This window comes from Lepidochelys kempii, chromosome 18 (assembly GCF_965140285.1).
Source record: "Lepidochelys kempii isolate rLepKem1 chromosome 18, rLepKem1.hap1, whole genome shotgun sequence".
NCBI lineage: Eukaryota > Metazoa > Chordata > Testudines > Cheloniidae > Lepidochelys > Lepidochelys kempii.
Window position 1 is genome coordinate 19,132,975 of NC_136397.1, and position 27,713 is coordinate 19,160,687.

Below are 27,713 nucleotides of genomic sequence, written 5' to 3' on the forward strand. Positions count from 1 at the left end.
TTATACCTGTCGGTAGCTCCTTTCTCACCTGAGTATGTGATAAACTAGAGAATCTGGTAACTCTGGGGCCTAGCAAAGATGTGTCTTAAACTCTCTGTCATAATTTTGTGGTTTTAACACAACTAGTAGTTCCAAGTCAGAAGAGGGTCTTAATCACTTAGAAAGGCATTATTTACAAGTAAGGACCGAAATGTCTTGGCAGAATTGGAGAGAGAAGGTGGGTGAGGTAATTAATCTTTGATTGAGAGAGACAGGCTTGACAGAACTAAGCATTGTCAGCTAACATAGCTTCTGACTGTTGTAAATGTTATCTTGATTTACACAATAATAAATTTCACCCCTAAATAATAAAAGAAAAACGTAGGCTTGGAAACATCAGAGGAGATATCAGTTTTTTTTAACTTTTTAACTATTTTTAATATGTCCTGGAAAAAAAATATACCTTTCTGTTTCTATCCTTGTGCACCTATGCAGAGTGTTTAGACAAGATGAGCACTTAAGTCATGCAGAATGCTACTCAAAACCATGCAAAAGTTTGCTTGGCCCTGGATTTCATAAGACTCAAAACTCTGGCAGTGTTAGTTAAAAGGTTGCTACAGGTCATAAGCGTGGGCCCAGATTCTAATGTTATCTGCTTGAAACATAGGTGAACCTTGGCAATTTCAGCAGAATTTCATTTTGAACTTTTTAGTTTGTACTTGAAAGCCAAAGTGAAACTTGTGTGATGGGGCCTTGATCCCACAATGACCAAAAGTGAACATTAGTGTGAACCACCCTTGTGAAGTAAAACTGCTTGTTTGTCTATGGTTTAGTGAACGCTGGTGCAGAAGATACGTGTGGGTTGCTTAATTAACGTAGAGTGATATTTCTTTACATAGTAAAGACGTTGGCTGCTTTTGACATTTTAGTGCTTAGATGCAATTGCTTTCAGTGAATGCGAACTATTACAGTAGCAGCGTCTCCTCCATCACAGCTGGCTATTGATGCGAGCATTAGCAGAAACAGCTTATGATTTTGCTCTGGAATTAGGTTGGGAGACAAACAGATCTGGTTAAATTGACTTGACTGTTGGTGTGTGTGATCTAGATGCAGCTCACATCTTCTAAATGCTCATATTTGAAACATGACAAAGGCACTTTACAGAAGCATTTAAGAGGAAAAAGTGAGTGTTTGGGGAAGCGTCTTGGCTTGAACTTAAAATAGATTGAAGGCCTCTTGAGACATATGTCCAGTTTATAAACAGTTTTGATACCAAGAATATGTAATTAAATGTTACATTAGTTTGTGTTGCACTCTGGCTTTATTTAGAGACAATGTTTGCTCTTAGAAGAGGTATGCTGAGAAATATTTGGAAATTGCTTTCTCTCTCCTTTTAAACTTAAAGTTCAGTATGTTTTGCTGATTTTTCTCAAATATTTGTTTTTGAAACCACAAAAGATGAATAAACAGAATGAACATCATTTAATGTGAAAATCCTTTAAATGCATAATATTTAGTGTTTGTCTCTTTCATCAATATTGGACGTGTAAAGTATGGCTGTAGTGTTTCATAGTGTATATATACATAGAGCAGGTGTAAGCTTTCTGAGAAGATTTAGTAAATATTCAATCTTTGATTCCCCCCCCCCTTTCCCCACCTTATTATTCTCAGCTGGAAAAGAAGCAAGCGATCCCTCCATTTCAGCCTCAGATCACAGACGATTATGGTTTGGATAACTTTGATACACAGTTCACCAGCGAACCCGTGCAGCTCACCCCAGATGATGAGTATGTTTTTTAATATAATTAAACAAATATGCATCCAGAAATGTATAATGAATATGAAGTTGTTGTAACGTTACTGAGAGAGTTAATATCTAAAAATGGAACCAACATTTTGAAGTTAAAGATACTAATGTAAATTCAAGAAATGTATAAGTTAACATTCTCATGGTGACATTTAGACATCCACATAATACATACTGTATATTTCAGAATACATCTAACAGACTAATGAATAATCAAAACTATGTGTATTGCTGTTGTTGACTGTCAGCAACGTGCTTGGTGCTGTACAAACAGCTAAGAACATATGATGTCTGCCCCACGAGACTTAGTTTTGTATGGAGACAAACAATTTAGAGACACTGCATCAAGAACCAGTATGAGTTTGACATGATAGAGGACTCTTGCAGAGGGCATTATTGAAAGTCTTGGCTGGAAAAGAAAGCGTGGAATGAGAAGGGATTTGAAGGTCAAGAGGCCCGTTGCTTGGTGCAAGAGGAGAAGGACACTGTTCCGCGTATAAGGCAAAGATGAAGGCAAGATGCAGATGTGGTGCTTAGGAGGAAAACTTGGAAGCAGTTACAGAATGAGAGCCAAGATCATATGAACAGGTTCAGGGTATGGTAGGCGTTGAAGGTCAGCCTCAGAAGCTTGAACCCCTTTTAGAAAAACAAGGGGAAGCTAAGTATGCAATGGGAGGAAAATTTCAGTGAAACACATGAATCTTGTCATCTTGTTAGGCACTTGACAGACATATGTCTCATGCTGAATGAATAATACGGGAGGGGAGGATGTCCCTACCATGTTGCTTGTGACAAGGTTGGATGGCCTCCCCAGCCTCTTTTATTTTTGTTTTGTTTTGTTGCTGGATTGATTTTGCTGGCCAGCCCACTACAGTGTGTTTTTGATAAGCATAGGTCACCACCTTGTATTTTTCTGCGTGTTGTCCAATTGGGAAGCAATGCAAAGTGAATTGATTCATCCCTTTTTCCAGGTGCACAGTTTCTCTTTCAAGACTATTACATATGGCACTACTGTTAAATGTTTGTTAGAGTTTTACCTTTTTAAGGACTCAATTTACTGGCTCTGCTACTTGAGGAAATGGCACAATAGAACCTATGTTACATACTCAGCAGGACTGTTTATACACTGACATTTTTTTATACATTTGGCATTCTCATACCATTGGGGTGAGAGAGAGTCAAAAGAAGCAAGACTTTCATTATTCAAATCCAGAATTTTAAAATGGAAAATAAACCAAGTGTCCATGTCAATGGAGACTTTGGGTTTATTTGAAATTAAACAAGGCTGTTACCTTGGAGTTGATGAAATTAGACTCAGACTAGGAATTGCTAGGCCAGTTCTACTCCGAGAGAGCAGGCAAGTAAGCTGTGGCTTTCCATCCCCAAAGTTTGATTTCAGATGAGCTTGCTTACACATGCACCTTTTTGGTAGCTGGGTTTCTTTCCCTTTCCCTTATTAAAGTGGAAGTGCTGTGAATTTCTTCACTATGCTGTGAAGTGATTCCTTCTGAATGGTTCCTGCCTGTGATCTTCCTGACTGGGCCTGTTCCCTTAAGGAAGTCTAGTTTAGGTAGAAGTGCACAGTTTTGAAGTCTTAACTTGCAATTTCATCTGAACTTTTACAGGTTCTAATTCAGGAAAGTACTTAAGCAAAAGCTACTGAAGATGTTGGGACTACTCATGTGCATAAAGTTAAGCCAGTGATGAAGTATCTTCCAGAGTTAGGGCCACAGTCCATAAACTCTGACCATCCCTATTATTCAGTGCTGAAGTACTCCTTACTCTTTTGTCAAACAAACAGCGAGGCAAGATGCCTTCACCCCAAGCAAGCAAAGACTATCACACTTCATACTCACCATCAAATGGCCTCTCAGCCTAGAGCCACGCTGGACTCAGTAGTAACCTAAACTTAAGTGGGCTGCCTCCCTCTCTTGCTGCTTCCTAGCCTAACCTGAGTTGCCGGCATGGAAAGCAGGAGACAATCAGGACTCATTGCACTTCCTCTGTAGCAGAATGCTCACTAGTAACCTAGGGAACAACCTATTATCCAGTCTCCAAGTGACATCCATAGGAAGATTAGCTTGTTTTTCGAGGGGTAAAGACTACTATAACTACATTCAGAGGAGGAATGTGTAGACTGTGTTCGGGACCAGCTTGATCACAAACAATACAGCAAATTACAAATGGATGTTGGATTAAAATATTTTTGATTTTTCTGTTTTTATCCATCTCTTAATTTCAAACGATATCATAATAAATAATGGACTGAGGCTTCTGCTCTGTTTCATGAACCGAAAAACATGCCTGTTTCTAAACACTTTTAAAGTTGGTATTTCTTTAAATTAATTTAAACTCTAAACCAATGGTTCTCAAGCTATTTATCATTGTGGGCTGCCTGTGCGGCCCATAATGTGTTACCTGGGCTGCAGGTTGAGAACCACAGTGCCGCATGCCCCCCAAATGCCCTTCCAGACCCCTATGCGTGGGGGCAGGGGAGCCAGGACCCTTGGCCCCAGACCTTGCCAAGCTGGCGGCCCTTTAGCACACAGCTGGGCCACAGTTGCGTGCTGATTGAGCCACACGTGGCCCACGGGTTGAGAACTACTGCTCTAAACTGACAGCTAGACACCTTTGTGCTGAAATTTGCAAACTGCTTCTAAACAACAGTTCAGCTCTTTTTCCTTTCCAATCTGTTTTTCTTCCTAGTCTGTCTACTCCTATACTAATTCTTTGGCTCCGGATGCATAAGGCATGACAACAGTTTGTTATTAGGTTACTTTAATGGGAAATACAGGCTCTCTGCATTAGAGGATTACAAATCAGCTTGCAAAAAAATTTTTTATGGGGGGAGGAAAGAAACATGAAAAATGAATTGTGTGTGTCCTAGATTTTTTAGTGAGAAGGGGTTTTACAGAATTAAAGAAAATGGCAATTTCAAAAAATTCTGTTAGGCTCTGGAGAAAAAGAATTCCGGTTGACATTTGACAAGCTGTAGGACACAATCCACCCTTCTGTCAGTTTGTGAGGATTTACACAGGAAATTCCCAATAAAGATAATGCTGCTCATGTGTAAATTTGTGCAGCGTGCTACAGGAACCAGACCCTTTTTTTGAAATGGGTTTTAGCAGATTAAAGATGGAGAGAAAGGCAGTAATGGTTCGTGTTTTAAATAAAATTAGGATTGCTGGGTTCTGTTCCTGACTCTATGAAGGCCTTGTCCACACAACAACTTTTAACTGTGTGTGTGTGTGTATGTTAGTGGTGGGGATGACTGTAAATGATAGTTTGTGTCTGCGCAGGTCACGGATAGAAGTTAGTAGTTGTGACGGCTAACAGCAGCCTAGGCTGGCACCTGGCTGTTGTCTTTTGTAACAGATTAAATGCACTGGGGTTTGTTTGGTGAAGAAAGTACTCCCGGCCAGTTCTTCTAGCTGTCAGTGCAGGAGGAGATTTGAGTTCTTTGCCTTTGCTGATGGGTGCTCTGTGCGTATGACCTTCAGTCGCACAGTGCTTCTGCTGAAGCACTATGGGACAGTTGCTATGATTTTCTCAGAAGGCATAGATAAAAACAAGTTAGGCATCATGGTACATGCAGAGTCAAACAATCATATGGCAATAAAGCTGCTGTGCAAATGAAAACTGAACCATGTTACTTGTGAACCATGTTACATGTAACAATTAAGATAACTCTGTTGCCGACTGGCTATAAAATCACAGTTGAAGACCTAACACACTGTCCTTGGCAAGTTGGTTTTCTCTGTGCATCAGTTTCTAAAACCTTCCATTGGCTCTCCCTTGTGCACAAGGTTCAGTTTAAATTTGTTTTCCTCAGCTTTCTGTCTCAACAACTCCATAGCATCCTCTCCTACATCTCAGAACTTATGTTACTTTCCCCTGGCCATCACCACTGCCAGTGATATCAGCCTCTATGCCTTGTGCATTTCTTTCTCTGTGTAAATTGCTGTTCCATCCCAGTTTTCCAAACTACCAACCTCTCATTACTATTCCTCTGTGATGCACATAAATGAGTATATTACTCTATAGAGGGGCAGAAACAAACCCTCTGTTGTTCTCATCTCATGATCTCTAGCAATACTGCTTGAGATTTTGGAATGAAAGATTTATTAAAAGTATTTGTGTATTCAAAGCTGGTTGGTTAGTTGTTCATTCTAATCTTATTGGTTCTATATCACTAATACTTAGTATTATAACATACAAGTTCTATACATATGCTATACGAAGAGAAATCTCTTGAACAAAATGTTTAGCAACACAATTGAGAGTTCCAAGTAGTAACCTAAAAAAATATTTCTCATTTTTCAGAGATGTAATAAAAAGAATAGATCAGTCGGAATTTGAAGGATTTGAATACATTAATCCATTGTTGCTGTCAACAGAGGAAACAGTATGAAGGAATGACTTCTCCATTGTGGACAAATAATGTGAATGAACTTTAAATTTATCCTTAACTACAGTATATGCATGCAAGGCTGGGGAACTGTAAGGGTTTGGAAGGAGACCAATGATAAAAATTATTGCTGCTGAAAATCAAAGATGAGAATATGATTTTGGTGGGTGTCTTCCTCTAAATACTGGATTTAAAAAGTTTTGAGCACTGACACAACTGGCTTCGTTAATGAAGGAATTTGCATTTGTGCCTGTCTCATGAAGGATCAAAGTGTTCATTGCATCCTCTAGAAAAAGAGAGATTCCATCAACAACTTTGAAAGCTACGTACTTTCCAGAAACACTTGATGCAGTGAGCTACTAATTGAAGAATATTAGAGTGTAACATCCTGAAGAATAAAACGTTAGTGGTGTTGAAGCTTATTTTTATGCCTTTTTCACAAGAGGTACCTGTCTAAATGTCTCAGATACGGTATGTAAAAGGAGTTGTGTTTTATTAGCAATCAAAACATAAATTTGGGTACAGGTTTTAAGTGCCTAAATGGATAAACTGCATTGAAGACTTACTACATATTTTCAACATTCTTAACCCTGGTAAGTTATGCTTGTTAACATTAAATAAGGAAAATACAAATAAAAGCTGCAACCTAATACTGAGGTACATCTTTATAGAGGAGCAGAGTGATTCAGCAATACCAATTCCAAATTAGAACATCCCGTGTCAAATCAAAAATCTGGATTGTTTAAACCTCAATTTTAGTTTAAAAAAAAAAACCTAAATTTGCACAGAGTGGATTTCTGAAAATATGTAAGCAGTGCCTACAATGATGTCTTGTGTATTAGATTTTTGAAAAATATTTTTATCAATAATACAATATTCAGAAATAGAACAACAAAAGTGTAATGGATCGTAGCCTTAAAGTTTAAATAGCAAATCTAGATTATCCATACACATGCTACATTTTCCTGATAAAGCACACCTCCTACTAATTAACTGTCTGCTTAGAAATACTCAGTGTATATTACTAATTCATTGCTCTACATAGGAGAACGGGATGCTTTGATAAAAATGGCTTGCTTCAAAGCAGTAACTTTTTCAATGGAGGGGGAAAATGAATACACGATAAATTTGGGTGAGGTGATAGATGTTCAGTCCCTTCTCTTGAAAACTGGGAAAAAGGGGATGTTGTATCACAAAGGTTAAGAATTCGTTGTCAGCTGTGGAAAAACTCCTGTCACTATATTTGATGACTAAATGTGCACTGCAATCTAAAACCTTTCAGATGCTTGTAAAGATTTACCTGTCTCATTGCAGATGACAACAACAGAGGCAGTACTTTGTGCTAGGTTTTTAACTACATTGTGTGGCTTGTGGTTTTGGGGGAAAATTGATGTGGGAATTTAGAAAAAACCAAGAAACCCTGTGCCATGACATCTCATCTAATTTGGTGTAAAATGCAGGATAAATTGCAACATTTTTTCACTTTCTTTACATTAACATATAGGTTTCTCAGGGTACAGCATTGCATTAGGTGCTGAACATGACATCTTTCGGATTCACATCCAAGTCATGAGGTGCTAGGATGAGACTGCCAAAACATTGTGTTTAAATTTTTCAATTAACCATTGGTTAACAAACTACATTTTGTATCCCTTTATTGGCCACAATTATGCAAACCTGTGGTAATTCAGTTTTATTAATCCCATCCAGATTTGAGTTTTGGATTTCTTTGTGTTGGATTGTAGCTTTTTATATTAAGCAAGATGTGTTCTAACCAGCACTAAATTATTTAATCAGAAAAAAGTACTTGCCTCAAATGCCTGGAGTTTAGATAATTTGGTATCTAGTAAAGGAGGAGTTTACTTTTTAAATGTGATATGAACTGTTTTGTTTTAATTCCCCCTTTTTTTCCCTCCTTGGCAATTTAGTGTACCCTGAACATTTTCTGTTTCAGTATTTAATCAATGCCCTTCCTTTTACAACTGATCATTACTTAAAACAGGGACTCTGGCAGTTCTTGCATGGAGATATGACAAAGCTGCCCTTAGATGGATCTGGGCAAGGGGCTTAGAAGTGGAAACATGAAGGTTTTTTACCTCAAATTTCTGAGACATTGGAACATTTTATTTGGGGGGAGTGGGGGGGAGGGGAAGAGAAAGGGACAGACAGACACATTTGCTCAACAAACATTAAAAAAAAAAAATCCTTGATTTATTTACAATTCAAGGCATTTACAATGTTTCTGTGTTGCCAAATAGTTTGCTGGTTATAAGTTTGGTTGCTCACGTGCAAGTGTATGAACAATGTTCTTCTGTTCATGATGAAGGGGGAAATTTTTTATATAAAGTACTTGTTTTATAAATTAAAGAAAATGAAGGATGTAATTAAATGTGTGGTTTGAAAAAAAAATCCTAATATATTACAAATGGATCTGGTTATGATATATAGTTGTCTTATTTGAAATAGTAAATGAAAACTCTAGTTAATTTAATGATTGTAAAACAGTAAATATGTTCTTGTAGTTTTGTATAATTAATTAGTTGAGATCTTTGCTGGCCAGTTTTAATTGTGCAGAAGATGGTATTCTAATCCATAACAGCTAAGATCATTTATATTCTTGCACAGCTATTAAAGACTTTAATGAAAAAGCCAACAGATTTATTATTTATCACCATGTTGAGAAATGACCAAAATAGTTAGATTTTTTTTTTAACTGAGAGCCTGATGGTTATTGTAAATTAAAATATTCAACAAGGTTTATATTTTGATACTGTATTATTTTTATTCTGTATTTTTGGACCATAACCAATGCCTAAGTCATTGAGACTGGTCCAACAGTTTCTCTGTGGCAAAACATTTTTGTTCAAATATTGAACTTTTACGTCAGTGTTAATTTAAGGTGCATTCTTTCACAGCACAACATGTGTAGCCAAGGCCAAAATAATGAAAAGAAAATGCAGACCAGTCTTTTTTTATTCATAATCTTCATATGTGTAGAAATGAGTTCACACTCAGGGATTGTGAATCCAAATATCATGTAATGCATGAATGAATTACCCTGTTTGGTGAAAACAGGTGTCTGTCCCTTGAGGAAATGAAGCACCTATTGTATATCAGTATCTTCCCTCCTTCCCCACAAATTGTTTATAAGCGATTACCGAATGTAATGATCTGCAATCAGTAATGAAATTTAAAAATTTACAACATATTTAACTGCAACTGTCTTGGTAACCAGCTGGAAATTGATGTTGTGTATAATTTTAAAGCACAAAATCTGATCTTGAAAATGAAAGAGCATAAAAAAATATCAGTGTGATTTACTGAACAAAGAAGCTGTGCTGCTTTACATTTTCACATGTCTGGGGGCAGCAACGTGGATATTTGAGCCTTGTTCTACTAGCATAATTACATTAAACTGTTCTGCATTTGGCTGCTATGAGAACATCTAGCTATGCATTTATCGGGCATAATTTATGAGGCTTGCTATCTTAGTTATTTTAAATGAAAGGTTATAATGAAGCAGACCTTGACTTATGGGGGAGAATCAGGGAGCAGTGATATGAATCCAGGAATGTCATTTGTATGAAGGGTGCAGTTTTCCTTCCCTAGTCTGGGATATACCATTATATATATATATACACACACACACACACAGACAATACAGAACAGTGCAAAATTCCAACTAGATTTTTATTTAAACTGTTTTCAAATAAAGCATGAACTGAAATTTAAAAGCCCAAAGAGACATTTGGTACTATAGCACTTTTTTAAAGTATCAGGCAATTTATTTTCCAAAGAGTTAACCATTTAGAACCTGTACAAAGCCTATTGAAGTCACTGGATTCAATGACATTTGGATTAGGCAAATTAAGTCTACAAGAAAATTTCTTGCATCAACCTCTTCTTGCTATACCTTTCAAAAGCATAACAATTTAAATATATGGTAAAAGAGAACAGATACTGTACTTCAAGGAGTCACAATAGTACTTTCTTGATATGCATTCGGTGGGGCTCCACAGCATCCGAAGTATGCCAGCACAGTTCTCTTTGCAGAATCGGGGATACAGTGTAAACACAGAGAGGTTCAGAGGAACTGAGTAGGCTGATGATATTTCTGAACTTCCTTTGTTTTTTAATTACACAAGTTTAATACACATCAGGACACGTTTGCTTGATATACTTTCCTTTTTTCTTGTAGAGAGATTCATATTTTAGCATCTGACTTCTTGGATCTTCATTCTTGTTGTTTTACCAGATCACATCATCTGCACTTTCAGACAAACATTTAGCAAGATGGCTATCAATATCCAACTGTGACAATCTGCAAATTAAGAGAGAATTCTTTCATTTTATCAGAACTACTAATCAAATCTGTTTCCTTCATTTACTCGCACTCCCCCACACTCTGAACCTGTTTCCAAAATAGTAACTTAAATTTACAAGCCCATTTAATATGGGAACTGCATGGAGACTTGCAGAATTTCCAGTTAACTATATCAGCAGTTCTCAAACTGTGGGTCACGACCCTGTTTTAATGAGGTCACCAGGGCTGGCTTAGACTTGCTGGGGCCTGAGGCCAAAGCAGATAACCAAGCCCCACTGCCCAGGGCTTCGAAGCCCACGGGCTTCAGCCCTGGATGGCAGGGCTCAGGTTACAGACTCCTTGCCTGGGGCTGAAGCCCTTAAGCTTCAGATTTGGTCTCCCCTGCCCAAGGCGGTGGGGCTCAGGCTTTGGCCCCCCTGCCTGGAGTGGCGGGGCTTGGGCAGGCCCAGGCTTCGGTCCCCCCTCCTGGGGTTGTGGTAATTTTTGTTGTCAGAAGAGTTCACGGTGCCATGAAGTTTGAGAACCCCTGACCTAGATCAATAACAATGAGTAGTGTGGGGAATATTCTGAAGCCTTTCAAAAAGGCTTTTGGGTATGCTCATTCTTCCACTTGGAGAGAAAAAGGTAAAATGAATTCTCTGTACAGCACCCTTCATAGCCCTTGGTTAAAAAAAAAAATCTTCTCCAAAGCAATACAATCCAAATCACTAGTGGAAAGGTAGGTGTGATGCCACAGAAGAGTAGTCTTCTGTCACATCACTGGCAAAACAGACATTTTTATTAGTTGCATTGAAGCGATCCTTTCGTTTGTCCCCTTGTACAGTCTCCAGGAGGGAGAACGAAGCTGCAGGATTATTATGCTGTATGGCCTAAGGCCATAAGATGCTTTGCAGAACACCTACAAGCATATTACTAACGTTACTTTTCAGCAGCTGGCGAGGAGACCGCATGAATGCTGGTAAGTGGTATGGTATGAATACGCCATTTAGTTCATTTCTTATAGCAGGTGTCTGGTTTAGGAAAATATTTTTATTATGAATTTAGTTCCTGTGAAAAGCCACCTCAACAATAAGGGAGACTGAAATCATGTTTAACCACCAAACATGGGAACAGCAAAGACAGTGGCAGCTTCCCCTCTTCCGTCTCTCTCCCCCACCCCCCCCAACCCCCGAGCTCTGACCTGGAAAGGCCACTTCTAAACATGAAAGGGTAGGTTTCAGAGTAACAGCCGTGTTAGTCTGTATTCGCAAAAAGAAAAGGAGTACTTGTGGCACCTTAGAGACTAACCAATTTATTTGAGCATGAGCTTTCGTGAGCTACAGCTCACTTCATCAGATGTATCCATCTGATGAAGTGAGCTGTAGCTCACGAAAGCTCATGCTCAAATAAATTGGTTAGTCTCTAAGGTGCCACAAGTACTCTTTTTCATGAAAGGGTAGTTTGTCATCTATGCATATTCAGTCTTTGGGCCTGTTTTTTGTGATTTGAACCCCACCTGCTCACAAATATGACCCACCAAATAGCTGACAATTTGTCATTAACTCACTCAATTTAGATCAGTGACCTTAGAAGTGGAGACTCCTCTTTTACAGATTAAAAACTAGTCAGCCTACCAGAAAAATAAAATTAAAACATGAGGCCCACAATCTGTAACAGACAGGCACAGTCTCAAAGTATGTAACATATACTATGCTGTAGCTCAGTGCTCAGGCCAAACTGACTGCTAATTATGTCCTACACTATTTTTGTTTGGGTCACAAAGGTTACCCCTGGGAGTTTTTATTCAGGGTAAAACCTCCTCACGGGCTGCAATAAGAGTGCAGGATCAAGTATTAAGAGAGATTTTTCTTATCTTTGATATACAGGGATTTCCATACTCAATCATTTAACCATCATGGAGAGCTGAGTGGAACTCAGAATGCATCAGGATGAGATTACTGTAATTCCCTATCCCAACTCCATGTGTTAGCGTTACTCTGTGCCGCTAAATAGCAGCCAGCATATTGAGCCTTAAGAGCAAAAGGCAAAAAGTAAATGTCCAGGAGCCACAATTATATTTTTTAACTGAGATCAGCAAAATTATTTCTAAACATACCAGTAACTTTGACATTTTGCATTTTCTATAAAAATATGCCAAAAGGAGGATTTCCACAAATTTAAGCCCCAACCCACTCGCCAAAACAGCAGCTTCAATTGATCTGAGAAGAAAAATTTCTTCCACTTCTACCAACAGCCAGCATTCAGATAACTGGCAGGTTTCTCATCCTGAAAGCATAATGATTCTTCTGTGGTTTTGTCCACTCAGGGATATTTATTAGCATTACTATACCAATATGTTTATACCAGTATAACTTCCCCTATGCGTTAACGTTCTTATGCACAACCATGGAAACTGAAAAAAGGCCTCTTATTTTAAATGAGTGTCCATCTAAGGAGTCAGTGGTATAATTATACTGGTAAATTTCCCAGTATAGACTGACTATTATCACTGCATGATCCTTTACTCAAACTGAGTGAGTGTGTATTAGCTGTGAAAGATCTGTTAAAACAAGGTTGTCACCTAGAGCTATTCTGCACCATAGAGTGGTGTAGGAAGGCTGGCATAACTCCTTGTGTAGATGCAGCCTGTAGGAGTGGAAAATGTTTTTCTATCACCGTAGCAACACCACTTCCCTGAGCAACAGTGGAAAGGTAAATGGAAGCATTCTTCCATTAACCTAACTGCATCTACAACAGAGACTAGGTTTGCATAGATTTTTCACACCCTGAGAGTGCTGTAGTTATATTGACCGAAGTTTTAAGTGCAGACTTGGCCTTAGAGGTGCTGGGCACTCAACTCCTGCGTCAATCAGCAGAAGAGGGACATGATGGAAAGCACCAGTGCAAGTTTCTCTCACTGCCACAAGTGTGTACCTACCTCAGAGGGAACACTGATAGGTATCAGAGAAATCTGAATGGGTATGGAGACTAGGCTTTAGCTAGCAAGGGTACCAATTTTGGATGATTGAAATATACTGATCTAAAAATACATCTACTTCACCAAAAAACAATGTGCCAATTTGGAATATACAAAGTCAAAGCAGGGCTCAAATTTAGCTTTCTTTTTAGAGCAGTATAATATAGAAAACATGTGAACCTTATTCCACCTTTGTTTTGGATTTAAAATAGATTGTCCAAGCACTTTAACAGTAGAACCTTTGTCCCAATTTGCACAGCTTTGTTTATAGGGAAGTCCCAACCAAAGTGACATGTTTTGTGTTTGTATACTGTAAAAAAACAAACATATTCCAGAGTAGTAAAATGAAACTTACGTTCCAGTAAACTGGATTAGACACATCGGACAACTGTCAAGAGTTAAAGTTTCTGCTCTCTGATCCTCAGCCTTTTCCTCAAGACCTTCCATTTTGCAGATGTCAACAGGAGACTTTATTTCTGCAGATGTAGATCTGGTCTCACCTAATAAAACATTATGTTGGTGCATTTGTGAAAGTGACTGTTGTCCTTTGCTTTCATTTTCTTTTCTGTTTTTCTCTTCACTCAGCACAGTCCCTTTACAGAGCTGTTGAAGGCAAAAATCTTTTGCAAGACTTTGGGAAGATGCTGGTACAAAATGCAGTGTTGAATCTGTACGTAGATTACATTCATACCTTTCAGTCCTTTCTTTTTCTTTCAGTTTTGAACTTTTTTTGCTGTGTTTCATTCTTAGGTTCTCATCTGGATCGTCATTGACTGCAAGGGATATTTTCTCAACTACAGGAGCAATATTTAGCTGGTTTTGGTCTGCCTGGTCCTCCCTTTCCATTAGATGCTCAGTGAGACTTTTTGATATGTGAAAGCAGCTTGGATCCCTTCTATTAAGAGCTTTTTCTTTGTAGAAAGATGGGAGAGGTATCCATGGAAAATCTTTCATTCCAACCTTAAAGACTTCTGGTTTTGGTGGGTTCTTCTCATTTTCAAAATTCTATAAAACAGCAAAAATTTCTCTCCTTCAAAACAATTGCAATTTCTTCCATCAAAAAGTCTAGACACAGCACTTACAAGTATATTATAGAAGCCAATACTGCACTAGGGGAATGGTCAGGTCTCTTCCATGGCTAATCTCTGAGAAGTGTCTACTTCCATTTATAAATGGGAAGGGAATCCCTACTTACTATCAGGTTTCAGAATAGCAGCCGTGTTAGTCTGTATTTGCAAAAAGAAAAGGAGTACTTGTGGCACCTTAGAGACCAACTAGTTTATTTGAGCACAAGTTTTCGTGAGCTACAGCTCACTTAAATGTTAAGATGACTGAACATGAGTAAGCTTTTCTTTGGAACTGGTTAGTAATCCAGAATTTTAAACAAAGGGCTTTCTGTGAAAGGTCTAATTAGGCAAAAGATATAGATACATGGTGGGTTTTAAAGTGGAATTTATCATGCCTCAACTTTTAGATTGTCTGTGGTAACAGTTGACATCTAATTCAGATTCTGCCAAAGTTTGTGAAGAACAACGCTCTATTTGTCCTGAGAGAGAACTTCTAACAGACAATGTAGAAACTAGGGACGTAAAAGTTTAACTGGTTAACCAATAAGCTTGATGCTTATAGTTCCAGTTAACAATTAAACTCTGCTGCCAGCCCCACACGCAGCCAGAGGTCCCACAGCGCCCTGGGCATGGGGCAGGTAGAGGGGCAGCCAGGACCCTGGGCGTGGGTTGGGGGCTGCAGTGCCCTAGTTTCCTGTTAAAGGATTAACCAGCTGAAGATGTTCCTACTAGGAATGTAAACAATGGGTTAAAAAAAAAAAAGTAATAGTTTCACCTACTAAAATTCACACATTACCTGTCCAAAAAATTCTGGTAAACTGGGCACTGTTTCCCAGCTTGTGCGTTTTAGATCTGAATTGACAGTCTTCAGTATCAGCATCCACATATTTTCAGACTCACTTAATCCTTGTCGTTCAAACCAGGAGTCTCTGTTGGCCAATGTTCTGTAAAAAAAAATAAAATAAATACGTGCAAAAAATAAGTGTAGAAAAAAATGCACTCTACAATACTATTAAAAACCTCTGGTGCATAAATTATCTGCTGTAACCAAGTATTGGACAATGCACCCCTGAGCAATAGTTGTTAATCTTTTCCATTGTAACCCTATGTTACAGTATAGTTTTGAGACTACCTCTCAACAATAATGAGATGAGACCCCAAAATTAAACCAAGCAAACAGGGCTGTCCCTAGCTATTCTGGGGCTCTAAGTAGGCCTCTGCAGGGGGGAGCGGGGCTGGCTTGGGGGTAGGGGGAAACCATCCCCCAGCACTCACTGGTGGCATGGCTGGGGCTGGGTTGCTGTACTGAGTGCAGCCCTGGCCCTGCTGCAGAGCTCAGGGGGGTGGGGTTAGGGAAGAGGCAGGGTGGGGCAGGGGAAGGGCTGGAGCAGCACACAGCTGCACAAGGCACCAGGAAATTTGGTGCCCCATACAGCTGCGTACTTTGCACATGGGTAACGATGGCCCTGCAAGCATACTGTACCAAACCCCCCTTCCCTCCAGCTGAGTTGGATTTTTTACAGCAAATAGACTCCCAAGAGAGGTGTTCAAGATTACACACAGTTCATACTTCCTAAAATGTCTCAAATTGCTTTACTAAATCTCATTTTTATGGTGGTGGGAGATAGGAAACCAAGAAGACAACTAAAAAATGAGGAGTCCTTGTGGCACCTTAGAGACCAACCAATTTATTTGGGCATAAGCTTTTGGGGGCTAGAACCCACTTCATCAGATGTATGAAGTAAAAGATACAGGAGCAGGTATAAATACATGAAAGGATGTGGGTTGCTTTACCAAGTGTTAGGTCAGTCTTGGTGAAACAACCCACATCCTTTCATGTATATATACCTGCTCCTGTATCTTTTACTTCATACATCTGATGAAGTGGGTTCTAGTCCCCCAAAGCTTACGCCTAAATAAATGTTAATCTCTAAGGTGCCATAAGTACTCCTCGTTGTTTTTGCTGATACAAACTAACCTGGCTACCACTGAAGCAAGAAGACAACTGGTTTGGTTCTTAAAGAAAACAAACAAAAACTCCATCCTTTACACTACCACTTTTTCAACTTCTAATTTACAAATGTCTTCCATAAAGCATCTGGCAAACCATCTTAAAACACACGTGTTACATAGGAGGCATGTCTTGTCATAGGAGGCAAGTCTGCAAATGCAGATTTTGCCTCCTATAACTGGGAGAGTGCCAACTGCATGGGGATGGAGGAAAAAGGGATTTTACTGTACTGCATGCTTACATACTCAGTTATCAAGATGACCTCCATATCACTAGAGCAAGCTCTTTCTAAAACCCCCAGCAATGGAGCATTACCATGACAGTCACTCTGAACTCTTGCATTTAACAGGTCTGTTTTTTGGAAACTGAAGAGAGACTGGATTTATGGTTTATTACAACAATCTGTAACCCACTCTCACACACACACACACAGCTACTTTCCTCCCCACGCTTGGAGGCTGTTAACAGGTCACTTCAATTTGAATGATCCCTTGAAATGTGTGTTAACTACTTATGTTAACCAAGAAATACTGAGTTAGTTTCCCAGACCTGAAGAAAAGCTCCATGTAAGCTTGAAAGCTTCTCTCTCTCTCCAACAAAAGTTGGTCCAAAAAAAAAAAAAAATAGTACCTCATTTACTTTGTGTCTCTAATATCCTGGGACCAACACACCTACAACCCTACATCCAGGCTATCCTCATGACAATCTGATAAAGGCCACATATGATGAGAATATCTTTAATTCTTTAGCATTTACTGTAAATGTAATGCTCAATAGGTGAGCATTTTCTGCTGTGTCTGGAAAAATATTTGGTTTTCTTAACAAAGGGCTTGTATATTGGACTGCATGAAAATGTGTTTAAAGGTCTGCCCCTCTCACTATTAACAACCAGGAGTAGGAATCTCATCTCCTATAATATTTGCTGGCCCAGCCCACGCTACAAGCTAGAAAAACTGCATGTAACTAAAACACTTTTCAGGAACCGAACTTGAATCATTTCAGTATCCACCAAAAACCTCTACCATGGGTGAACTTGTAAGTTGCAAGTTCACACAAGTTCTCTGAGGTAGGACTTAATGACCTATAGGGAGAAGAAATTCAGTTCTAAATAACAGATCATCTATCAATCAATATGGGATTTCACCACAAACAATACAACTGGTAAAAAGTGTGAGTTGGGGAAGTGACACACGATTGCATGGAAAATACCAACAGTTGCATCAGTTTCCATAACATTGTGGGAGGCCCTCTCCACACTGATAGATGAAACTGAGGAAGGGCTGTGTAGCTGGCAAGCTTGTCTCTTTCACTAACACAAGTTGGTCAAATAAAAAAATACTACCTCATTTGAAACTACTGCTCTCGATTTAGAAATGGTATTTGAAACTACTGGTATCCTTTCAGAGGACAGTATTTAAATATTTCTGCTAGGAAGCTGTTTAAAAAGGTTGATTGCACAGGAAATAAAGAAGCACCACGAAAAAACACGGTGGTGTATGAAGCCAGCCTCCAAAAACAACATCATATTAGGCCCCAACTTCCTCCTCCTTTCTGAAGCACCTTCCAGGGCACCCGTCCCGCGGGGCAGAGACGCAGCTTTCACAAGCCCTCGCCTGGGGGAAGAAGCCGGGTCTGTGAGGGCGGGAGGGCCGTTTCACCCAACCCCTCGAACCGGCCGCGAGAGAGGAACCGCCAGAACAGGGGCTGGCGACGCCCCGACGGGGAGGCTGCAAAGGGCTCGCGGGGTTCAGCCGCTCCCCGGCACCGGCGGCGAGTCGAAAACGCGCCCGCCGCTCCCGGCCCAGCAGCCGGGCCCCAGTCCCGAGCTGAGCCGCGAACGGAGAAGCCCCGGGCCCGAATCCGGCGGGAGGGGGAAGGGGTTCCCCGCGTGCGGCCCCGGCCCCGGCCGGCCCAGGCCCCCCGCTGCCCACCCAGCAGGGCAGGGGCTGGGCCCGGGCCCGCTGCCAGCGCACCGCCGGCCCGGTGTGGGGCGGACCGAGACCGTCCTTCCCGCCGGGAGCAGTACCAGAGCCCGCCCCCTCCAGCCCGGGGCCTTGGCTCCGTCCCTGCTCGGCCGGGACTCACTGGCGCCGCGCGGGGGGCTCCCGGCCCGGGCTGGGCTCCCGGCTGCGGCCCGGTGGCGCCTTCCTGGGCTTGAGGCGCAGTTTGCCGCCTCCCTCCTCGGACATGGCCGGGCCGAGGGGCCTGCGCCGCGCCGCGCCGCCCCGGCCTCCCCTGGGGGGCCCGCCCGGCTCCGCCTGCGCGGGGCGGGGCGGCCGCAGCGCTACGGGGCCCGGGGGCGGGCGGGGAGAGCTCGGGCCTGCCCGGCGGGAGAGCGCGGATGTGCCCGGTGTGCGGGGGCGGGGCAGAGCTCGGGGCTGCTGTGGGGCGGGGGCGCTGTGAAGGGGGAAGAGCTCAGTTCCGCCTGGCGTTGGCTTTGTAATGGGGGCAGGCTCTGTGCTCCTCTGGGTGCAGTGGGGCTGGGGCTCCATGACGGGGGGGGAGGTTGCAGTAGCCCAGACGCGGTGTGGCTAGGAGGGGACCGTGGTGGGTGCCCAGAGAGGCCCCTCACTGAGGTTGGGATGGGGAGCTTAGGCCAAGTACACAGTTGTAGGTAACGTGGCTGTTCTGAGCCCACCAGTACCCCTCCTTGTTGCCCATCTTATTGTCTCACAGATTTCCCCCAACCCCTCTGGTAAGGGGCACAGGGAAGAGGCCCAGTTGGGCGAGTATCAGGCTATGGATGAGGTGCAGTTTGTCGGTTCTCTCCCCAGGGTCAGCCAGGCCAAGGGAGCCTGCTCTGCTTCTGAGAATTGGCTCCTCTGCAGTGGACTACAGAAGTTTCATAATTTCATTGCTTAAACAGCATGTGTCTGATACTTTTTAACATGCCTGAATGTAATCCTGGGTGCACTGCTGTGCAACTGATTTGTGAAAAGGCAATATTTGCCAGGTAGGTGGCCCCTTGGGGGTTTTGTTAGGCTCTATTTGGTCAGACTCCGACACTGAGTTAGTCTAACACATTGCTTCATGACACTGGGGCATCCAGACTACAGGAGGATGGAACATGTAACCAGAGTTTTCTGCAAATGGCCAAGAGGACTAGAACCTCAGCTGCATTCATCCTTAGTTTATTGATTTTGTGCCCATGCCGGGGATCTGTTTACCTTGGCAGCCAGCAACTCAGTTGCTCATTCAAATAACAAAGGTATCATGAGTGCATCTCTGGCCTAGCTCCTCTTTTAAGAAAGAACAGCAGTGAAGCGAGGCCATTTGTCTTTTCTGGGAAGAACCTGTGTGTATGACGTAAAATGAAGTGGTTCCTAGAGCCAGGGCATAGCTGGCAGATTGACATGTACAAATACACTGGCTAGGCTGCAGCCCTTTCAAAAATAGATATGCTATTAGAAATGCCATAACAGAAGAGGATCATACAGAGAGACGGGGGGGGGGGTGACCAAATGCCTCCCAGTCACCACAAGAAGAATTGTACTAGAAAATAAAAGTCCACCATCCCCATACCCACCTGACACTAGGTGCCTGTGAACTGCAGAAGGGAATCAGGTATGTTTATAGGGTGAATTTACTATTTGTCAATGGTGCCTGACTGCCCTGGGGACTGGAAACCTGTTTCTTCCTGCACTATGAACAGCATTGGTGCCCACTCTCTCATTTCATCTCCACACTTTACTTCCGCACTGACCTATAGGGCTGAGGGGATATTTGTTTCTGTGACCCATTTACATTATTTAAATTGGTTAGTCTCTAAGATGCTTAGTGGTGTTGTGATTTAACTGGGAATTGGTCCTGCTTTGAGCAGGGGGTTGGACTAGATGACCTTCTGGGGTCCCTTCCAACCCTGATATTCTATGATTCTATGCCATAAGTACTCCTTTTCTATTTACTCCTTAGTGTCTGTGCTGAGGTTGCCAAGTAGGTGTCAATTAGTGCTAACTGCAGTGTTGTTGGTTTTTTAGGTATGTCCCCAAGTTACTGGGCTGAGCTCTCCCTCCCCGCCCCCCTCTACAACTTTTCACATAGGCCACCAAATAGCAATTACAGAACAGCCACCTTCAGTCACTGCATCCCTGGGCCAGATTTGAACCAGCAAAATGGCGTTCAGATCCCACGGTGATTGGTGGACATCAGAAACACCTAGATAGCTATAACCGACAGGTGATAGCACCATATCATATTGCCAGCCACCCAGTCCTACTGAGCTATAATTAAAAACAGAGGAAGAATGGTTGACTGGTGAGGGTACTAACCTGAGACTTGAAAGATTGGGGTTTGATTCCACAGCTTCATTATATGATCTTGGGGCGATCTCTTTACTTAGGGTGATCACCCATCTGTAAACTGGTGATAAGAAGTGGTTCCCTACCTCACAGTGGTGTTGTGAGGATAAATATACATTAAAGATTTTGAGGTGCTCCGATATTACAGCAATGGGGGGGCCGTTAAATAGGCCATACACGGGAAAATACTAGGACTCACCAAGCCTGAATTCTGGCATTTCTTGTGCTTAGTGGTCAGGCTAAATGAAAATGAACTTTGCCTCTAGAAAGAAACAGCCTGAGTTTGTTCTAGAAATACTAATGGGCACCTACTAGACTGACAGTTTCCCTGGACCCTTGTGTTTGGTTCCTGGCACCAGCACACTCATAAAATACTAAAAAAGCCTGTTGTCTTAGAATTCACCTGTAGTCTGTGCTGCTGGCATTTGAAAGCTGCTCCCCAGTCAGCTGATATGGCATTCCTGCAAGCCACCTGTCCTGTCAATGATAAAGGATTAGAAAACGTGTCTTATAGTGACAGAGTCAAGGAGCTCAATTTAGTTTAACAAAGAGAAGGTTCAGGGTTGACTTGATTATGGTCTGTAAATACTTACATGGGAAACAAAATATTTAATAATGAGCTCTTCACTCTCATGGAGAAAGGTCTAACACAATCCAATGGCTGGAAATTGAAGCTAGGCTGATTCAGGTTGGAAATAAGGTGTACATTTTTAACAGTGCGAGTAACCATCTGAACAATTTACCAAGGATTGTGACTGATTCTCTGTCACTGACTATTTTGAAATCAAGATTTGATGTTTTTGTAAAGGGTCTGCTCTAGGAGTTATTTTGGAGGGATTCTGTGGCTTGTTATACAACAGGTCAGGCTGGATGATCACAGTGATTCCTTCTGGCCTTAGGTCCATTCTGACTCTGCAGAGCCAGAACCAGGTGGGCTGATGACAAAGGCAAATCATTTTATAATCGATGTAGGGAGGACGATGGCGATGGGGATAGAAGAGACTGATGAGGTGAAGTAGACCTGGGACAGCAAGGAAAAGGAGAAGAGGAGCAAGGAGGGGGAAAACATACTGCAATGCAATGGCTCATTAAAGAAGGGAGCATAAAAAGAATCGGAAAATGTTTGTAAAATCAAAGTAAAAAGTGTTTCTTTTATCCATTTATTTTTTAGCCCTGGCAACTGTGCTGAGTGAGCATTCGAATTAGTACTACCAGTATTCTCCACGTGGTGGCAGCAGACAAACATGCTTTAGGAAAGCCAAAAGCTCTCCTTTTCAATATGAGTGAGTGGCAGCCCAGCCCTGGTAGCTTTATGTGCAACTGTGCTAAATGTCTGGGCATGTGCATGCATGCATGGGCATATTTGTGTTAATGTCTGCGCTTGTATGGTAGTGCCTCTGTGTGACCATGTCTGCTTGTGTTAATGTCTCTGCGTTTCTCTTTGTGTTGCCCTGGACGACAATCCTCATCTCAAAAAGGTGGTATTTTTGCAATATTGTAAAATGCCCCCAGTGCTAGATATGAATTGTCAGAAACAATAAATCAGCAGCTATTCTTAATTTTCTTGTTAAATGTGTATCTTAATATGATACTATTTTTGTCATATTGTATACCATAACATTTGCAGTAGGTGTAATGTAGCTGAGGATACGTGAAGGGGAAAATCAAACTTACAGCACGGCAGGGGTTCAAAAATGAAGCACTCATTAAAGAAAACCCAAAGAATCAGGAGAAATTGTTTCAGTGCTAACTGTAAAATCAAAGTAAAAAGCATTAATTGCTGTTGCAATCCTAGCCCTAGCATTTTCTGACTTTTTGGGGAATTAAACTGTATAAACTCGGTGCTACAATTTTCTTGCATTTAATGTGTATCAAATGTACTGTTCCTAGGGTAACACTTCAACCCCCCCTGCCCCTTATACCTGTAGTGAAGCTTTACACTCTTGGCCTGTCTGTTTCCATGAGTACTCACAGAGTTGATTCTACCCTTTTGGGAACTTCATCCCCATTTATCTCCTACACATATTCAACATGTTTGAATCTGCCTTTTTCTGGAATTAGTTCAATCTAAACTTAACTTCTCCCACTTGCAGGAGCCAGATTCAAGGGCTCTACTCCAAATTGTTTTTGTGATACAGGCATCTATCCACCAGGACCTGCACAGAGAAATCTCACATTATTTCACACAGCCCCTGGATGAACTGTCGTCGTGATTTTTGGTCTGTGAAGAGGAAGTGTTGTCTACTGGTTAGCGCAAAGAACTGACCAACAGGACAGCTTCTAGCCTTGGTGCTGCCACCTTGGACAAGGTTACTTCTGTGCCTTAGTTCTTCCAGCTGTACAAGAGGGATAATAATCCTCATGGAACTTGCCTGGGTGGTGAGGCATACTTAACTGTGATAATGGTGATGTTTGGAGATCTTCACATGAAAGGTGCTCTAGAAATGCAAAGAATTATCATTAGCCACCATCTTCAGTTGGATTTGAGCCAGTGGCTGAGAGTTTGGAAGCTAGAGTATCTTTCCGTATAGCTGCGGGAATGCTTGTCAATGTTTGTCAATGGAGTGCCATTTATCTACTCCCAGGCTGCACATGCTGCACATGCTTAATCGTGATTTCCATAGTTCCTGATTCCTGACATAAATTAGGCCTCTGTTTTAACTTTTGCTCCCATGAAATGGGGGTGTGGGCAGAGGAAGGGTCTACTATAACAAATTCTAATGCTCCAACAAATTTCCACAAATATTAAAGCCTATAAATCGCCAGCCAAACACACCAAGTGATCTTTTCATGGGGTGGGGGAGAGAGGAGGATGTGAAACGCAGGTGCCAGCATTTGCTGGGGAAGAACTGGTACATTATCAACTAATCCGCCTTCTGCTATTTCTGATTTCCTCCCCAACAGCTGCAGCATTAAATGAGAGCTCCTGCATTTGGGAAGAATTAGAAAGCTTGAAGTAACGGAGGGGGTCTCTGTTGGAGACACAACGACTCACAGACAGGAGGGGGGTTGTGCTTCCAGTGTAGAACCTGGAGCATTAGGCATTTTACAGCCTGGAAAAATTGTCATGTTTCAGCTGTTCTAGAATTATCAATGAAGAAAAGACACTGTCATTTGTGCTAGGATTCCCACTGATGCTGATATAATCACATGTACATGGTATGCTTTTGCATAGCCCACTGTTGATACTGTGAGGGTGACAGGAAATGTAGGTTTATTGCAAAACCTTTTTAGGTGAGGACATATGCTAATAGTTGATGCTAGAAGCTTAGAAACTGTAAATTCTATAATGATGGTTGTTATATAAGATAGAGAACTAAAGTTTTTGAAACTGAGCTATGGTTTATCAAGACACTGATTTGCAGTTTGTTTAGAAAAAATAATATGGTGAGTTTTAGTGTGTATGAAAAGTTATTCAACTCCAATCAAGGATAAGGGTCCCATTGTGCTAGGTGTTGTACTTACAAGGGCTACAAAAACACCCCTCGAGACTGAAGTTCTGACTTTGTTGCCAGAACATTTACAGAACAGGCAGCATCAGGGTAAGCTTCCCTGGCCAAAGTGCCTGAAGCATGATCTGGAGGGACTAGATCTAGTGCTGGAGAGTCACAGTGGTCCAGGGGGCTAGTTTCCCAGCTCCAGTAGAATGGGAGAGAATGTCATTTTGCACCAGGAAGGGTGCAGCACAATTCAGAGCCATTAAATTATCAAAGCTGGTCAAATCTGTCTTTAGCAAAGTCAGGTGAAAGAATTTGATGTGGAATCTCATTTTTGAGAAACGCAAGCCCATTGCCATTTCCTGATTAAAAATTATTATAAGATCAGTGGAGGCATTTTTGCTGACCTGCCCTAGTGTTAGGGGTAGAGTCGTATGTCTTCGGTGATGCATCAGTTAGTTTGGACCCTGCTTGCGCTGGTGACTGACCAGAACCAAAGTTGGTCTTCTGAGCCCAGCGTGAGGCTCATTTTTTCAGCCCAGTCTTTTCTTTCGTGATGGAGCTATGAAGCAGGAAATTAAAACTCCCCTCATCCCCCTTCCTGCTGCCCTTCCCTTTTCCCTGGCCAGTTAAGGAGAAGGATCCTGAACAAGACCAGGGGAAGCAGCAGCCACCTGGTGAGCCAGGAGCTGCAGAGAGGAACCCCTAGGAACTGTGGACAGAACTGTGTGAGGGACGTTCTATGAATGTTGGAGGTTACAGCTGAGTGCAGGTCTGGGTGGTACTATGAGGAAGCAGCAGCAGGGCCCCAGTGAGAGAGACACCACCAAGTGATCCTGGCCTGAAAAGCTCCTGTTTGCTTGAATAGAAACTGGACTGGAGAAGGCGCCCCAGGCAGTAGGCCTCAAGAACCCTGTCTCTCAAGTGGCCTGACCCTAAGGTCTCAAACAAGGATCACTGATGCTCACTTTGAAATACAACTGTTTAAACCTCTGTATCTACGGTATCGGCTGTGTTTTCCCTTTCCTGCCTGCCCTAGTAAAATACCCTTTCACTTAACCACGTCTCTGAGTGGTTAAGGGGACCAACGGGGACGAGTGCCTACAAGGCATTTTGGGATGTATAAGTAGGGGCATAGCGAGCAGATCGAGGGACGTGATCGTTCCCCTCTATTCGACATTGGTGAGGCCTCATCTGGAGTACTGTGTGCAGTTTTGGGCCCCACACTTCAAGAAGGATGTGGATAAATTGGAGAGAGTCCAGCGAAGGGCAACAAAAATGATTAGGGGTCTGGAACACATGAGTTATGAGGAGAGGCTGAGGGAGCTGGGATTGTTTAGCCTGCAGAAGAGAAGAATGAGGGGGGATTTGATAGCTGCTTTCAACTACCTGAAAGGGGGTTCCAAAGAGGATGGCTCTAGACTGTTCTCAATGGTAGCAGATGACAGAACGAGGAGTAATGGTCTCAAGTTGCAGTGGGGGAGGTTTAGATTGGATATTAGGAAAAACTTTTTCACTAAGAGGGTGGTGAAACACTGGAATGCGTTACCTAGGGAGGTGGTAGAATCTCCTTCCTTAGAGGTTTTTAAGGTCAGGCTTGACAAAGCCCTGGCTGGGATGATTTAACTGGGAATTGGTCCTGCTTCGAGCAGGGGGTTGGACTAGATGACCTTCTGGGGTCCCTTCCAACCCTGATATTCTATGATTCTATGATTCTAAGGCCTCACTGCTGAAGCACCAACAGCGCTTGCCTCCGAATTGTGGCACACCGGACATGCAACTGGTAGGTGAAATCCAGCACTGAGCAGCCAGCACTTTGTTGGCGCTAAAGACTGCCTAGTCCCTTTCTTCTACGCTCTTCTGATTGATTGTCTGTGTCTGAGGTATCCAGATGCCTCAGGGATGCCATATTTGGCTATTCTGCTCCACACTCCCCTTCTGTGCTTGTTCTGCTCGCGCTATATGACACATCCATCCACCAGTAATGGTGCCCTCGAGGGAGTGGTGTCCATTGAGCATCTGGAGGGAATTTTATCATACCAATATGGTAGATAGGGGTTGCTGTCTAATGCTGAGAGATAGAAGGCTAAATTCTGAATCAGAGAAAGCCGTATGACCCTAACATAAAACCAGCTGTTGCTCAGGCTTGAGTGCTTGCCTACTTACTCCCATGACCATGTGTTACTATGGTATTCCATCCACTTTGAAGGTGGGTTGCCAGTTTCAGAGTAGATGGTCATAGATGGTTAGTCTATGATACGTGTATCATCTCCCGTTCAGGAAGTCCACCCTTTCAGAGCATAATGAAAGTTCAGAGCCGTGTGGCTCTTTACACACAATCACACTTGCTGACATTTGTATGCCAAGATGGAAAAACCTAAAGAGAGGATCAGGGAGACTGGCATGGCATTTGCGGGCACGCCAAGGTTGCCAAGGAGACATATTGTATTGAAACAGGTGCCTGGGAAACATTTAAAAATACATCGAGTGGCGCAGCATATGCGATGTGCCCACACGTGTTCTGTCTGAATGAAATGCCATGGCAGATGATGGCACAAGGGGACTGTTACTATTACGTGAAAAGATTCTGCACATGCTGTTAGTTTATGAGCACCCCCTGCCTACGCCACGCTGGCAGGACGTGCACAGAAGAGATCACTTTACCTGTGGCGGATGGAGTGGCGAGAGCCTGGTGCATTCAGTCAACATCAACTTCCCATGGCTGGAGGTGGCTCTGAAGAGTACCCTGGCGTCACAGTTTACATCAGACAGGTCCAATCTAAATTGACGACAAACCTATGTGTTTCCCCTTAGAGATAATCTCCACAGTGGGGTTGTTGGATATATTGGTTCTCTCAGTACATTAATATTCTATTTCATCCCTGCCTGAGATGGTGGCTCCATTGTGCCAGGGGAATAGCTACACATAGTAAGGGACAATCCCTCCCACAAAGAAATTTCAATCAAAGTAGACAAGAAAGACAAAGGGTGGGAGAACGGGAGCATTTTACAGCTGGGCAACCAAGACACACAGAGATCCAGGACCATATTTACAAAAGAGCTCAGAACAGTACTAAATTCTTGTGAAAATCTGGCCCAAGTAGTGGCAGCTGGTCACTAGAAGCTAATTGGGGCTAAACCACACCAATTAAAGCCTCAGATCCCCTTCTCCGTTTCTCTAAAAACAAACAAACAAAAACCCCTTTCTCCGCCAGTGAAGTCCGGGGAGGGAGAAGCAGACAACTTTCACCCCTCCAGCAGTGCCTGGGAGGAGAAAAACTCATCAACTAGTGATTTCCAGACTCTATGAGAACTCCTGCCTCCACTGGAACAAAAGGGGCAGGGCTGAGACTGGGCATGCTCACAAGCCACTTTCTCAGGCCTTGTGGGAGTCTTTTTTTAAAAAAAAGTGTTGGCAGCCTTAGT

The 27,713-nt window shown here is 42.3% G+C and overlaps 2 protein-coding genes across 13 annotated transcripts in view; one reads left to right on the forward strand and one right to left on the reverse strand.

Annotated features, from left to right (window-relative positions):
• The window catches only part of PRKCZ (protein kinase C zeta), a 158,768-nt gene extending 148,833 nt beyond the window's left edge, over positions 1-9,935 (forward strand). For 3 of the 11 annotated variants that reach the window (XM_073316905.2, XM_073316900.2, XM_073316899.2), the window contains 2 exons: positions 1,651-1,766; positions 6,110-9,932. In XM_073316905.2, the coding sequence (XP_073173006.1) occupies positions 1,651-1,766; positions 6,110-6,197 (204 nt within the window). In that variant the 3' untranslated portion in view covers positions 6,198-9,932. Of the gene's footprint in view, positions 1-1,650; positions 1,773-6,109 lie in introns of those variants that run through there. The other 8 variants (XR_012155570.1, XM_073316904.1, XM_073316907.1 and 5 more) reach the window with 4 other exon arrangements.
• Positions 9,867-18,827, reverse strand: FAAP20 (FA core complex associated protein 20). 2 transcript variants are annotated; one of them, XM_073316910.2, is made up of 4 exons: positions 18,638-18,827; positions 15,338-15,485; positions 13,830-14,479; positions 9,867-10,515 (listed from the first exon to the last, which is right to left on the reverse strand). In XM_073316910.2, the coding sequence occupies exons 1-4, from the start codon at positions 18,739-18,741 to the stop codon at positions 10,443-10,445; spliced, it is 975 nt and encodes a 324-aa protein (XP_073173011.1). In that variant the 5' UTR covers positions 18,742-18,827; the 3' UTR covers positions 9,867-10,442. The 2 variants fall into 2 exon arrangements, with proteins under 2 accessions (XP_073173011.1, XP_073173012.1); XM_073316911.2 differs by lacking the exon at positions 18,638-18,827 and adding an exon at positions 17,895-18,100.
• Positions 18,828-27,713: the final 8,886 nt, after the last annotated feature.